This window comes from Pristis pectinata, chromosome 21 (assembly GCF_009764475.1).
Source record: "Pristis pectinata isolate sPriPec2 chromosome 21, sPriPec2.1.pri, whole genome shotgun sequence".
Lineage (NCBI taxonomy): Eukaryota > Metazoa > Chordata > Chondrichthyes > Rhinopristiformes > Pristidae > Pristis > Pristis pectinata.
The window spans coordinates 12387338-12403885 of NC_067425.1; the positions used below are offsets into that span (position 1 = coordinate 12387338).

Here is a 16548-nt window from a genome sequence, read left to right on the forward strand (position 1 = left end):
CCTTAATTGCAAGCAAAAGGAAAAACTGCCATTATTTGCCAAGCTTTTCCAGCAGTATTATTTTCATTTTGCTCACTTACACACTGCAGTGAGGTGCATTCAATGGAAAGCTTTTTAGAAAATCATGGGTTCAATTGCTGCAAATTTTATCCACTGAAATTAGCATTGGGAAATATCACAGGCAATGTATCTGCTTTGTGCTTCCTGATATTCAGGTTTGCAAACTGTGCCAAGAAGTAATTAATAGCATTGTTTTTAATAGAAAACAGATTTAGTTAATTGGTCTCATTTAACTCTCACAACTGACAGCAAACTATAAGTACTGTTTTTCTCTGAATCCATTTCAATCCCAAAAAGTAAAGCTACCATAAGGAAATCTCTTTCCTTTTTAGTAAGTATCACATAACCATAAAAAAAATTATCGAAGTTCAGCTGTGGTGAAAATTCAAGTCTCCACAACTGGCAGAGATGAGATTCCCTTCAACTAATTCATTCCCTAAACTATTTATTTCCCTGAAGTTAAAATCATGAAAAAGATTGACTAGGAATAAATTTCTGAAGTATTATTAGTCTGCAAGCACAAAGAAGTTATGTCCCAGATTCTTTATCCACTACTTCCTGATTTTCTATTAATCTATATTATTTTCCATTATCACTTATGCAAATTACAACCAAAATATTAATATTTGTTAAAATGCCATACTCATCTTTTATTTAAAGTTTCTCATGAGAATATTAACTATAGTTATTTTTTTGTCTGGGGAAGAAATGTCAAAAGGTTATATCTTTTTTCCTCATTGCACTGAGTTCTTGATGTTGGAATCCTTTGCCTTAAAGAATGGAAGATGCAATTGTCTAAAACTACTCCATGCTTGCAAAGATATGACAGGTCAGAGGACCATCTCTGCATTGTAAATAAACTAGTGGTAAATTTTGGCATTCCTATGTATGCTTAAGTTAATCTATAAATAAGGAAGTGCTACAAACATAATAGCACTTAAAATTTGAAAAGGATTATGTATTTGAATTTTATTCACAAGAACATACATAAAAGAAGTTCCCAAAGTGTCATAACTGAGATATCGAACAACTTACATCAGATAAGTAAACTTTATTACTCCTTTTGTCGTAAACTTCCACTGTAAATTCATAATTTCGTCCTACTTCCAGAACCCATCTTTCTCCAGGAAAGACAAAGAAACCTGGATGAACCAAAAGACCAAAGTTTAGAACAATTTCAAGCACAAACTGTGAAAAACATCTCCAGGATAAGTAGCAACACACACAAAATGCTGGAGGAACTCAGCAGATCAGGCAGCATCTATGGAGGAAAATGAACAGTTGACATTTTGGGTCAAGACCCTTCATCAGGACTGGAAAGAGGGCAGAAGCCAGAATAAAAGGGTGGAGGGAGGGGAAGTACAACAAGCTGACGGGTGATAAGTGAATTTGGGTGAGAGGGGTAAGTTAGGTAGGTGGGGGAAGTGGGAATGATGTAAGAAGCTGGGAGGTGATAAGTGGAAGAGGCAAAGGGCTGAACAAGATGGAATCAGATAGGAGAGGACAGTAGACCATGGAATAAAGGGAAGGAGGTGGAGAACCAGAGGGAGGAAGGTGTGGGTGATGGGCAGATCTTGAGGGCGGGGGAGGGAAAAGAGAAAGGGTAAAGGGGTCAGAGGGATAAGAAAAACAAAAGGGGGGAGGGAACGGGGAGAGTGGATACCAGAAGTTAGAGACTGTCAGGTTGGAGACTACCAAGACAGAATATGTGCTGTTGTTCCTCTAATCTGCAGTAAACAGTACCCACTACCCCCTGACCCCCTCCCCTTTGTTTTCCTTTATTCCTCTGACCCATTTACCCCTTCTCTTTCCCCTCCCCTGCCCTCACAACCTGCCCATCAGCCACACAGCTTCCTCCCTCTGGTTCCCTACCTCCTTCCCTTTATTCCATGGTCTACTGTCCTCTCCTATCTGATTCCATCTTGTTCAGCCCTTTGCCTCTGTCACCTCCCAGCTTCTCACATCGTTCCCACTTCCCCCACCTGCCTTCCCCTCTCAGCTGGATTCACCTATCACCCACCCATCGTTCCTCCTCCCCTATCCCCCACCCTTTTATTCTGGCTTCTGCCCTCTTTCTTTCCAGTCCTGATGAAGGGTCTCATCCCGAAATGTTGACTGTTCATTCCCTCCATAGATGCTGCCTAACCTGCTGAGTTCCTCCAGCATTTTGTGTGTTGCTCCAGATTTCCAGCACCTGCAGTCTCTTGTGTCTCCAGAATAAATATTTTTAATAATATTTCAGTGGGATATTCTTAGTCGTACACAAGGCCAATAAAGAAAAGTCCAGCACATCCATATTTGTTTTTATATTTTCCTTATTGATGTGATGTGTGCATTTTATGAATCAATAAACAAATGTACTTAATATAAAAAGCTTAGACATCTGATCTTCAGAGGATATTAAAGAGTCAACAGCTGGCAGAGAGGCTGTGAAATTACAATCATGAAACCAAATATTTCCATATTTTAACCTGTTCAAGTGATATCATGTGAATGCCTCTGTTAAAACATAGAAAACAATTTTTTAAAAATGTTTCTGTGCTAGAAACTGCAAAAAATAACTTGTTCAAAGTTTACTGTGGAGCTAAAGCCAGGACAACTTTATATTATCTAGTAATGGACAAACTGGGATTGAGGTACCCTATGGAACAGGTCAGCTCACTAACAGCTCAGGTTCTGAATTTACAGTTGGAATCTTTCCCTCTAACATTTCTTGAATAGTGATACAGATATGCTTGATCTGTAGTTGCTTAGCTCCACTGTGAAGCAGCAGCTCTTGAAGGACTACTCCCATGAACTGTAGCAGAGATGGACTTCCATTTGCCTACATTGTCATCATGGCAAGGTTTCCTAGCACGATTCTTATGCAAGGGAATTTACCTCTTAGAAAATGGAAAGACAGGAAATGGCTATTACTGCAGGATTCAGACACCAATGCAGCAGAGCTAATTTAATTGAAACTAAGCATAATTAAAATTGGTTATGCTTTAATTTATTTCACTTTAATTAGGTAATTTAATACTTCATATCTCAGTTCATTGAACATTCTGCCCACACAGTATCCAGATAAAACCGATGTAATACTAACCCAGAAAACCAGCTTGCACAACATATATTGTACAGTTGGGTAGATGAGAAAGTGCCTGCATGTGAATGTCTTTATTTTAGTTAAAGCCATCATAAGCCTTTTAATATTTAAATAATTGCAGATGACAAATAATTAGTGCTTGCTCAGAGATTATTACATGCTCTATGTTTATTATCCAACACAAAATACGGCATAAGGGAATGGAAAATATTTTTAATAACATACCAACCAGCATTAAAAACTGATAATGCAATCCTCACAATGCAACATTCCACAGCAGAAGGCATCTTTGACTTCAACGTTTAATGCAAGTTTACCTCACTTACTGGCTAGTCTAGATCCAGTCATGTGCACTGAGATAGGATTAATTAGTATCTTGTATCAAATAATTCTCCATGGAAATATGATCATAATATGATAACATTTCACATTTAGTTTGAGATTGACAAATATAAATCCAAAACTAGACCACTACACTTAAATAACAGTAATTATATATTTGTGTGAGGCGTGAATTAGTTAATGTAGTTTGGGCGAGTTGACCAAAAGGTTTATCACTAGATAAACAGTGGCAGATAGGTAAAAATAATTTCTTAATTACTAAGAAATATACATTCCACTGAGAAATAAAATAATCTATGGATAACAGAAAAAGCTAAGGTTGGAATTAGAGTTAAAAGAGATAAAAGAAATGGTTTATAAAGATAGAAAGAAAAGTGGCATCGAGGAATGGGAGAATTTTAGAAACCTGCAAAAGATGACTAAAGAATTGATAAAATGGTAAAAAATGAATATGAGAATAAACTGGCAAGAAAAGTAAAATCACAGTGCAAGAATTTCTACAACTATGTGAAAAGAGAATGGTTAAAGAGAATAATTGCATCCTAGCTGTTCAGAGTTTAGTAAGTATAGTGCATATGAATTTCTGAAAAAAAAATTAAAACTTCAATGAAAAAGATCTCTGTACAAGATATGTGATTATGTGCTTGAGATTAACATATTTGCATGGATAAAAGATGGATAACAGACAGCAAAAAAAAGAATAGGGATAAAGGGGCAGTTTTAAGTCAATGAACTGCAATTAGCAGGATGCTTCAAAGATCAGTATTCGGGCCTCTGGTATTTACAAGCTATATTAATTAGATGAATGACCTGACAACACATTTGCTGATGATGATGTTCTGAAAAGGGATACAAAGAGTCTTTCAAGATTTTGAGAGGTTAAATCAATGGGCAAGAAGATGGCAAATGGAGTCCGGGGAGGAGAAATGTGAGGTTATTGACAGATAGGAAGAAAGCATGCAGAAATAAAAATAATTATTTAAAAAAATGGAATGTTAGACTTTATTGCAAGGGCTATAAAAGTGCAAGAGTAAGAAAATCTTGCTACAACTGTGTAGGGTTTCCATGAAACCACACCAGGCGTACAGCATAAAGTTTGATATCTCTTATATACCTGCCTAACAGGTGGGGCAGTCGAGGTGTACCAGCAAACCTTATATGGTCTGTGAACTAAAACTTGGAGTGATCTAATTCAAATTCATGAGATTCTGAGGGGTAGACTCTGTGGGGTATTTCATCATAAGTTAAATCTGACTTGACTGATTCAATAAAAACAATGCATTCTTTTTAAGCAGAAGAGAACAAATTCCAATCATTAATTTAACTGATCTTAAAAAAGTGAAAGGCATGGAAAAAGCAAAATTAAAGTAGTGTTACTGAACAGAGAAAATGCTTGAGAAAATGGTTACTTGAAAAGAAGTTTTCAACATATTTTAAGGATTACTGTACTATCTATTTCAAATTAGCTATAAAAAGTTAATTTTTAGTAGTTAAGATAAATTGACTATTTTCTGCTGACTTAAATATTCCATCAGATAATAAACTGGACAGAATACATCCTACTTTGTTAATGATGAAAGTACAGATTTATCATAACTATCTATTTTCAGTCCTCCAATTTGCAATAACAAAACACACACTAACGGTGTATATTTTGTAATACTAAGACACTACCTTTCTGATAAGATGAAAGAGACAGGTTTTACACCAATGTGGATCTTTTTCATTTTAGCATATCACTACTGGAAATAAAATTATATGAACAACACCATAATGGAAAGTATGGTTATGGAAAAAGGATACTTCTATAGGTAAGAACTAAGATGGTCCGTCCTGTATGGACTGCTGTGACAGTGGAGGAGTCAGAATTCAGCTTTGCAACTGTTGCATTTCCTCCTCCAGCAGAGCTCACTTTATCGCTTTGTAATTCCAGTTTATACTGTTCAGATGGCATCTCAACTTCTACAAGAGTAATAAGAAATGGATCATTCCAAACATTACACACAGACAAGTTGAAGTGCAGAGATGTGTATAACTGGTGAAAACTGCACAAAAAGTGCCTTACTGCAGAGATGTTAATACTTATAAATTGAACTGAACGCCCACAGTTATTTCCATGAAATTATCTTTAATAAATTAACATTCAAGTAGCATGTTCTATTATTTATTGCAGGATGTGGGCCATGCTGAAATCATGCACTACCTATCATTAATTACCCTGAGAAAATATTGTGGGCTGTATCTAGTGTTACGGACCCAATGTCCCTTGAAGGTAGAGTTAGTAGTAGGCGTGCTTACGTCAACAGAAGATAAAGGATGTAATGACGTTGTTGAAGAAGTCAGTCGAGGTCAGAGAGAGAGAGAGAGAGAGAGAGAGAGAGAGAGGGGGAGAGAGAGAGAGAGAGAGAGAGGGAGGGGGGGGGAGAGAGAGAGAGAGAGAGAGAGAGAGAGAGAGAGAGAGAGAGAGAGAAAGAAAAGGGAGACAGACACCAGCCTGCTAGTTTCTCTATCGATGGATGAGAAACAATAACTGTGTCTGCCACTGAAATCCATGAATGGAAATTGGAAGTAATCCGGTGGAGTTCACTTTGTTGCTGACCTGTAGAAGGAAACAGGTATTTGTGTGGACAACCACGATTCAGATCCTTTTCAGGGTGAGGAAGTCACTACCGACTAAACACTGAGGTATTGTCTGGGTTCCATCGTGGAACATTTGGATTTTGTAATTACTCTCTCTATGTTTCTCTACGTCTACGTCTTATCTTCAGACAACGGTGGTTGTTAAAGCAGCCTTTGCTCATGTTTCACCTTATGGCTTGCGGAACTGAACTTGAAGAACCATTCCTGAACTTGGAGTTTGGGACTTTGCCACACACACACGAAGAATTTAGTTTTTGGGGTTAATGTTCAAGGTTTAACATTTTTGAATTCTAACATACTAACATTTTTACTTTTATTTTACATATTATTATAAGTAGTGATTAATAAAATAGTTTTTAAAACTGTATCATGACTCGGTGTGTTTCTCTTATTGCTGGTTCGTGACACTAGACTTGGTGATCTCTTTGCATTATAGAATACCCTTTAAAAGGAGTAAAGAGTCAACCATGTCAAATGTTGGCCAAACCACATGTATAGCAGACATTAAATATATTTCTTGGGCTTCTAATGACAATCCAGCACTTCCATGGCCACTTTTTCATATCTGCTCACAAATCCAATTTACTAATTTCAATTTTATAGCTTGTCAGGATAGAATATGAACTCATTATTTTCACTATGTTAGTACCATTTCATCATCACATCACTATCATACTCATAAAATTGAACGTTTGACCATTTAAAGACTAAGTCAATTAGGTGCCTGTTCTATTTGAAGAATATATCTGGCCACATTACTTAGAAATGTTTTGATGGTGGCTTGTCTCGTCAAATGCTTTACTTAAGAAGACATTAAAGTAATATATGCAAAGTTCCCTTGGTCCTCACGACCGGCCTCTGCATTTAACAATAACCTTTTGCAATTTTTGCCACCTTCAACAAAATTCCACCACCAGACAAATTTTCCCCTCCCATCCCAGCACTATGCAACTTCCTGGCCCACTCTTCCATCTCCATCAACCACTCCCTTTCTTGTGGCACTTTCCCTTGCAACCTCATCTTTTACCTCATCCCTTCTCATCATCTAGTGAATCAAATATTCCCTCAAGATGAAACAGAGATTCACTTGTACTTCTTCCCATCTAGTGTACTACATTTGTAGTCTCTCCTACAGCAGAGAAATCAAACACAGATCAGGTGGCCAGTTTGCAGAGCAGCTTCATTCTATCTGGCAGAGAGACTGTGAGCTTCCACTGGCCTCTCACTGTAATTCTCCATCTCACTCCATTCTAACCTATCTATCTGTGGCTCCCTGCACAATTCCAACAAGGCCCAATGTAAGCTTGAGGAGCAGCACCTCATCTTCTATCTGGTCATAACGCAGCCTTTGGGACAATATCAAATTCAACAATTTCAGGTAACCCACTTTCTCTGTTTGTATCAGAACTGGCCAGTTTTGCTGAAGGCTATCCATCTGTAAATTTCTCTCTCCATTGACACGGTCTGATCTTCAAGGCAGTTCTGAAATATCTGATCTGCATTTCACAGCCTTCGCAGGTCCTTGCTTTTCCCTTCTGTCTAACTTCCATCATTAATCTATCATCTAGATGTCCTCATCAATAGCTTACCACTGTGGCAGTCCAGGACTCATGCTATCAGAGATATTCCCTTTCTCCTATCTTTCTCTCTCCTCCTCAGGCAACTCAAAACTAATGAGTTTTCTGATGATGAACTGAGATGCCAATTCTGTTTTTCTTTCCTCAGATGCCACCTGACCTGCTGAGTGTTTCTAACATTTTCTGTTTTTATTTGCAAAGTATTTCATTGCATTTTCAAGTGATATAAACAGTCGTCTAGGCGAGATTAGGCTTGTTAGGCCATTATGAGAAAGAAATTCTGCATTCCACAGCTGCTCATCATGTGTCCTCTGCGTATTACATCATTTCTAATCTTTGCACTCCATGCAGTTACACTATGATTACTGAGCAAGAATGATAATGCAATTGCCATTTGGCATGTTCTTTAAATATCTTTTTAGGCACTCCTTGGAATTGAGAATGACTTGCATCCACTCTGATTCTGTGCATTCTCAGATGACTGATGAGGCTAATGTGGGAATCAGATTCTCTTCCAGAGATGCAGCAGGAGGTGGGTGGTGGTGCCTTTTTTGAAAAGCACAAAGCAGATGTTTTGGAAGCGTTCTGTTTTAGGATGCTGTTTATCAGTAACAACATATATTTTTTTTAGTAACTTTACAACAGTAAAATGTCCCAGGTGTTTTAAGGCGTGTTAACTAAGTTTTGACACCAAGATACACTAGACATTAGATTATGTGACCAACCATTTAGTGAAAGGAGATAGGTGTTAAGCAGCATTTTAAGGAAGAAGGCTAAACAGTCACAGATGTTCAGATAGGGAGCTTTAGAATTTACAGCCTGACAATTGAAGACCTGTCCACCAATGGTGGATCAATTAAGAAGAACAATACATAAGTGGCTAGAAATGGAGGGATGAGGCTAGAAAAGGTTGCAGAAATAAGGATGACGATGCCAAAGATAGCTTTGAAAATAAGGATTAAAATGCAAGAATTCAGATTCTGCTTAACTGGGAGCTAATTAGCAGGGAGTGAAAAACCACAGAAAAATTGACTTAGTTAATCACCGAGAAAGCAAACAATGTGGAAATAATGGCAGTTAATCTGCTTATAGTTAAAAGTGCACCATGGCAACATTGTATTAGATAGAACATTTTTTTTACATCAGGATTTGGAATTTACTTCCAGGTTGCATTGTGCAGGAAGATTTGCTGCACAATGGGTTGAATGGGTTGAAATGGGTTGAATGGGTTGAAATGGGTTTGCTGTTCTGAAGGTAAATGGACAAATATTTGAAAGGAAGTAACTTCCAGGGTTATGGGGACAGCATGGGAGAGCAGGACTAGGTGGATAGAGTCAGGATGGACTCAATGGGCCCAACAGCCTCCTTCTGTAAGGCATGACTGAAGGCTGGTATATTCAACAAGTGATAGAATGGATCACAATTGTTAGAATTCAACTGAGACCATCGTTGTGTGTAGTATTATATATGGAAAGAATCTGAGAACAGATAACAGAAGTAAATTGTGAAGCATATAAAATAATGGTGAAATTTTACCAGTCTAGCCATACCACAAACCCATCACTGATTTTACAATTGTGAGACTACACAAAATCTACTCCACCCATAGGAAGACTAATCGTTTCTAAAATGCATAAGACATTCCTTTAATGTCTGCCAGAAATCAGCAGAACCAGAAAGAGACCCAGGCCATTTTATCCTGTACACCTATAGATATGCATGTTTCTCTAATACAGAACATCACTGACAGACAGTTGTGGATTAATCATTCTGAACTTTCCTGCAAGGCATTTCTTCTGTCAATTAGGCCATTTAATGACACTGAAAAAAATACAAGGCCACCTATATTAAGTTAAATATTTTGTTCCTTTTCCCTCTTCATTTCTTTTGTTATTAGTATTATTTAATGAAATAAATAACAATAGTTAAAGACGGTGAGGTAAAATGTGAGGCAGTGTTATCATATTGCTAAAAGTAACATAATAGAGAACAGTGCTTTTTGTGAAATCAAATACATGTGAAGCCTGTATCCAGACCATCTGTGACTAGTGTGTTACCAAAGCCCAAATGTAAGCCAGCTGGGGGTTCTTTCATACCAAATCACAGATTTTGCTTAACAACTTCTTTTCGTGCAATATTCTCCTCAACAAATGTAATTTTTATGTAAATATAGTTCTAAAGATGAAAATATTTGAAATCCATATCCTGTGTTTCTATAATTTTACCTGAAGGTCAGGAGGCGGGGCAATATTTTTTTTTAATTTTACAGCTTGGTAACAGGCCCTCCCAGCCCAATGAGTCCGCGCTGCCCATTTTAAACCCAAATTGACCTACCCGTATGTCTTTTAGAATGTGGGAGGAAACCGGAGCACCCGGAGGAAACCCACGCAGACACGGGAGAACGTACAAACTCCTTACAGACAGCAACGGGAATCGAACCCTGATCGCTGGCGCTGTAATAGCGTCAGCCAATTATGAATAAGCTACTTCATATAGTATTAGCCAAGGTACTCAATCCATAACTATTTAATGAGAGATTTTAAAAAAAACAGCATTTACATAAAAGAATCTAACATTTGGTTCAATGTCTTAATTCATTGCTAAAGACAAGATGCATTAAATCGGACTATGCTTTTTAATTGCTCAGCTGTTGGCATATACAGTGTGCCTGAAAATATTGCAAGTAATTTTACATCAAATAATCTTAAAAAAAAAGATTGTGTTAACAGCAGGACACTGAAAAAATAATTTGCTCTTTGGTCTAATTTGTTTTCATTCTAATCCCAAAAGAACATATTACATTATACACAAATTAACACAAACAGTTCCATTATTGGCAGATTTCTACTTAATCTTCTAATAGGAATTTACCTGTCATTTTCCCATTTACTATTTTAGCAACCCTGTAGTGAATAAAAGCTCCCACTAATAGGTAAATATCATGGGCTGGACTTAAAATAATGTTTTCCAGAATAATAAGGCGTATTATTGCAGCAGGAACATGCTAGAAAAAAAACAAAAGCCACAAGTTAGAATAACTCACCACCTGTAATCAACATCCCACCACTCTTCAGACCATTAAACCCCTTATCCAGCTACATCCAATATGAACCTATTAAGGAAGTTCAATTCCCAATCTGCAGAAACATCAATTCAATGTCCTTCCATAGCAACAAAACTATAGTACTCAAATCTGACACCAAGGATCAAATCAAAGTCCCCTAACACTATGGTTAGTGCTCTGATGATTAAATTAATTAACAAGTTAACGAGTCAATTACAAATGAAGATTCCCCAAACACAAATTGACTGCAAAACAATAAATCTGATTTTAATTCAAACGGGCAGTTGACGGTTGGCGCGGACTCTGTGGGCTGAAGGGCCCATTTCCATGCTGTATCTCTCTATGACAAATTGACAGCAAAACAATAAATCTGATTTTGAGATCTGCCAGATTGTATTAAATGGATATTGTGGCATAGAGACAGACAATATTTGGTGTTGTTAGGAAGGATGTGAAATTTGTTTCTAAATTCAAAAATGCAAAGTGAACAATTTGGCAACATAATATGTTTCATTATAGTAAAACATAGTAATTAGTTAATAAATTAACTAACAGTTTAGATATCAACATGCAGCAGTCACTATGTTTTCTAGTTACACGTTCATAATGGATGTCACTGAGCTCCTGGACCAATTCTGCTTGAGAATTAATCGGAATGTAATAGTAAGTATCAAATGATTTATAAATACATCCATCCAATAGAAATGACTAAATGTAAATAAGCTGGAAGTACATCTCAACTAAGCATATTTAATGATTTGAGAATGAGTAAGGCTAATGTCTTCATAAAATCAGCTTGGGTCCCTTTGAAAATGTACATATTGAAAGAAATTAACTGACAACATAAAAGGTCACCTAAACAGATGCAGTAGTCAAAATGCAAGTCACAATGACCAATAAATAACAATGTTGTTTAGGAACAGTACACATTTTAATTCTGTAGAATTAAATTTTGCGATAATTTATTATTTACTATTAGCTTATTAAGAAAATGACTTTCTGACTTAATGCTTATAGCACATTTTCATTTGTGCTGTTGCATCAATGTTTGAGCCAATACAATAATATGAGGCTTTTGATAGTTCAAACACCCATCAAAAGAGATGGTTCTACTTCAAGATACCATTTTTTTTTACAGGCTATTAAGAAATAAAGTTGAATGCAATTAGCAAGCAGTCACCTTCAAAAGTGCCTGGTGTGGCTTGAGAAAATGACAGTTTTGCCATCCAAAAATGTCAAACATCTGTTTCACAAGAAACTTGACATTTTTTTATTTAGAGTATTCTCCCATTACACTAAGTACTTGGAAGGCACATCATTAGCTTTCACTTTGTTATATTGTTACTGAAGAATAGGTAATCACTGTGATTTTCTCAGGAAATACTGGCAGTTCCATGTGTAACTGTTCGCATCTCCCTCTGCAACAATCAGAAAGCCCAATACTCCCATGCAAGCATGCACGAACACAATAGCCCAAAATTTCTAAGAGATGCCCTGCCAGTGATTTTTTTTATTGTGCCTGACATTGAAGTTCTTATGGAATTCAGTGTCATAATGCCAACTTCAAGGTGCTTCCCTGTCCAATGAAACTATGCCAGGTGAGACCAGGCATAACTTCAGCAACTTCATTTATTTCAATGAAGAGAAATGGCTGCAACAGAAACAAAGATAATATATTTGTTTTGAACTAATTGCTCTACACATTTACTAGTGTTTTACATTTTTCATTACTGAAACAATTTAATAATTTAAAGAAAGGAATGGCATGATTAGTATGAATATTCAAACTGTTTGACAAGTTTGACAGCTGGTTCCCAACCTAGACTTAGCCAACTATCAAACCATATTTGTCACCAGAATTTATTCCAACTATGCACAAAGCCAGCTACGGCCAGAAGCTGACCAAGTTTCTGAGCCAATGATCATAGTGAAGAATGGGGTGTAGCTGCATACACTAAAGACATGTGTCTCCCCTTTAGTGCTTTCCCTCAGATCTACAGCAACCCTTTATGCTGCTGCACAGTGCTATTGTTTTCATTTAAATTATCTTTAACAATTAACTCTTAAAAAGAAACACAAGACACAAAGGCTCACTTCTCAATGGCTATCAAATATAAGCCAGCCATATAAAGAATCCAGCATGTGAAGAGTAGTAGGATGATTTAACACTAGAGCTTCTACACAAACCCTAGCACCATGGTGGAACCTAAAACAGAAAGCAAGTAAACTTTTTGCCATTTACTGAAGATGCTGCTCGCATGAACACTGAGTTGTCTTAACTTGTATCTAGATTCACTGAAATATTTTTTACAACAACATATGTGCGTATCTACAGAAAATTAGCTGTGATAACAGAAAGCTGACGTTTCGTTGTATATATTGGACATCAATTAAGATGCATTCATATTCATTGCAATGATATGCATAACTCTTTTGACCAACAATATTAAAAAGAGCTAATTAATTCTTTTAAATAATTGGTTTCTTGCTCAAATAAAATTTGCAAAATAACCAGTACCTTATATATAGTTTCCTGCAGTCGTGCTTTCAGGTTAGCTGTACCAGTCATTAACCCAGATACGAGAATGATGTCTCCTTGCTTTCCTTCTTTTTCTATTGTTGCTATGTGTGAAGGTGGTAAATAGGTGGATTCTGAAAACTTCAGTATTCTGACAAAAATTGTGAAAAGATACAAAAATTATAAGAAGATGGAATCATCTCAAGCAAAAAGTTGTGACTTTGTCCATTTTGAAAATAGTAGATGAGTTCGATGTGTACCAAGCAATTACCTGGGCCATTCTAATCCTCTCAAACAAACTAAGTTGTTAGTAAATCTATTAAAAGCATCATTCTGTCAGTTCAAAGCACTTCACATTCACATATTAACATGGCATAAACAGTAAAGCGTTCCTACTGTTGCTTGAAGGCTGAGTTTCTAATCTCAGTCAAATAAGTTATTGCCAAGGAATGCAGTAAAATGTGGAACTGGGATTAAACCCTTGCCAATATCAAATATTTCCCAGTTATTACTTTAATAACATAACTAAGAGGCCTAAGAACTTGACACTTGGAGTCTCTGTAATTTGAGACAAATATACTGTACCATAGAAAACTACAGAACCAAGAGGAAATATCTCCCAGCAAAAAACAAAGAAACTAATCAGCCATCATGATGAAATCAAAGCAGCTTGTGTATATAAAATATATACTGTATCTAAGACATTTAGATACAACAAATCTAAATTTATTTCACATCAACTAACTGTACCAGCAAATATACTTACAGCAACAACCTGTTATTTGTTTCCAAAAAGGTAGTCCCTTTACTGTCAATGAATGTGAAATAATTGATTAGTTTTTTTTAAATTTCAAAGAAATGACCCAGCTGCAGCCTACCTAATTTTACGGGGCGACTCGGCATTATTATCCACATTTTCATTCTTCACAATGCTCCAATCGAAAATAAATCCTTCCAAACTACTAAAAGTATTTCCTTGAAAATAAAAGATAAAATAATTTCACTTTTTTACTACATTCATTTTCAGGATTTGGGTGTCACTGGCTAACCAGCATTTTATTAACCATCCCTCGGTAAGAAGGTGGTGGCAAGTATTTTTGAACCTTGCAGTCCTGGTGAAGATACTCCCAGAGGACTGTTGTGCAGGGAATTCCAAGATTTAGAGCCTGCAATAATGAAGGACCGATAGTTAGAATCCCTCCAATTGGTGAAAGCCTTTTCTAACAAGAATGTTTCTTGTCACTTATCAGTCCATGCCTGAATGTTGCTTAGGCCTTGCATTCATTTGATGAGGAACTACAAATGGAATTGAACATTATGCAATCATCAGCAAACATCCCCATTTCTGACTTTATGATTGGAAGGTCATTGATGAAACAGCTAAATGTGCTTGGGTCTAGGACGTCACCCTTGCACAGAAGTCTTGGGGCTTGGGAAATAAGCGACCTCTGACAACACAAACATTTTCCTTCGTATGAGGTACATCTCCAGCTGTTGGGCTCTTTTCCCTTTGATGCTCATTCAGTTTTACAAGGGTGCATTGATGCCACACCTGGTCAAATGTTACTTTGATGTCAAGGGCAATCACTCTACCTTTTGGAATTCAGGTCTTTGATCCATGTTTAGACCACAGCTGTGATGAGGTCAGGAGCCAAACAGCGCTGGTGAAACCCAAACTGAGCATTGGTGAATAGGTTATTACTACTTGAAAGCACTGTTGACAACTGCTTCCATCATTTTGCTGATAATTGAGAATAGACTGATATGGTGCTAATGAGCCAAATTGGATTAATCCTGCTTTTTATGAACAGAAAGTACCTGAGCAATTTTCCACATAGCTAGAGACATAGTTAGTTCTGGAGCATGTCATTGTTACTATAGCTGGGACATTGTCTAATCCCATGGTTTTTACTGGATTCAATGCTATCAGTCACTTCATGATATCATTTGGAGCGAGTCAAATTGGCTGGTGACTGGCTTCTGTGATGGAGGGTATCTCAGGAGGAAACTGAGATGGATCATTTATCCGGCACTGGTTCAACATGGTGTGAGTGCTTTCAGCCTTTTCTTTCGCACTCATATGGTTGTCCCTGCCATTTTTGATGATAGGGTTATTCTTGGAGTCACCTCCTCCCGTTAGTTGTTTAAGTTTCCACTGCCATTCACAATCAGATGTAGTGGGACTGCGGAGCTGTGATTTGATTACGAGATTGCTTAGCTCTGTCTTTTCCAAGCTGTTTTTGTTGCTTAGTATGTAACTAGTTTTGTATTGCAGCTTCACTAAAGATGTACATTCCACTCCTGGCAAATGTCAAGCTGCCACTGGAGGAGTTGAGCACCATGATCAAGTCACGAGGCAGCGCACCCTGATGTCTTCCCAATCATCATGGGGGAGTTCAACAAGGCCAGCTTGAAGAAGTCTCTGACAAACTACCACCAACATGTCACCTGTGGAACCAGGGGAGCCAACACACTCAATCACTGCTACACCACCATCAAGAACACTTACCGTGCGATCCCGCGCTCGCAATTTGGCAAGTCCGATCACCTGGTTGTACTTCTACTTCCGACATATAGGCAGAGACTGAAGACCACAGCACCAGTGGTGAGGACTGTGAAGGTATGGTCAAGGGAGGCAGAGGACCATTAACAGGACTGCTTTGAATTGGTGGCCTGGACCATATTTAGGGATTCATCTTCGAATCTGAATGAATATGCCACGGCCATCATCAACTTCATTAAGACCCGTGTGGATGAGTGTGTGCCGTCAAGAACATATCAAGTCTTCCCAAACCAGAAGCCCTGGATGAACCAGGAGATTCACAGTCTGCTGAGGGCTAGATCTGTGGCATTCAAGACTGGCGATCCAGAACCCTACAGGAAGTCCAGGTACGACCTACGGAAGGCCATTGTGAGAGCAAAAAGGCAATTCTGTGTGAAGTTAGAGACACAATCGGATGCATGACAGCTATGGCAGGGTTTGCATGCCATTACTTCCTATAAGGCGAAACCTAAATGGCAGTGATGCTTCACTCCCTGATGAGCTCAATGCCTCCTCTGCACACTTTGAAAGGAAGAATAACACTACACCTGTGCGAATCCCCACAGCATCTGGCTACCCAGTGAAATGTCTTGGAGGCCGACATCAGAACATCTTTCAAGGGGGTGAAGCCTCACAAGGCGTCAGGCCTCAATGGTGTACCTGGCAGGGTACTGAAAATCTGTGCCGACCAACTGGCTTGAGTGTTCAAGGAGATTT

The 16548-nt window shown here is 37.7% G+C and overlaps 1 protein-coding gene across 1 annotated transcript in view; it reads right to left on the reverse strand.

Moving 5' to 3' along the window:
- Positions 1 to 16548, reverse strand: part of LOC127581486 (nuclear pore membrane glycoprotein 210-like) — a 94466-nt gene that overhangs the window by 60309 nt on the left and 17609 nt on the right. Inside the window, 6 exon segments of the mRNA XM_052035945.1 lie at positions 1096 to 1202; positions 3149 to 3217; positions 5294 to 5452; positions 10579 to 10711; positions 13290 to 13440; positions 14168 to 14264. Of these exon segments, the coding sequence (XP_051891905.1) occupies positions 1096 to 1202; positions 3149 to 3217; positions 5294 to 5452; positions 10579 to 10711; positions 13290 to 13440; positions 14168 to 14264 (716 nt within the window).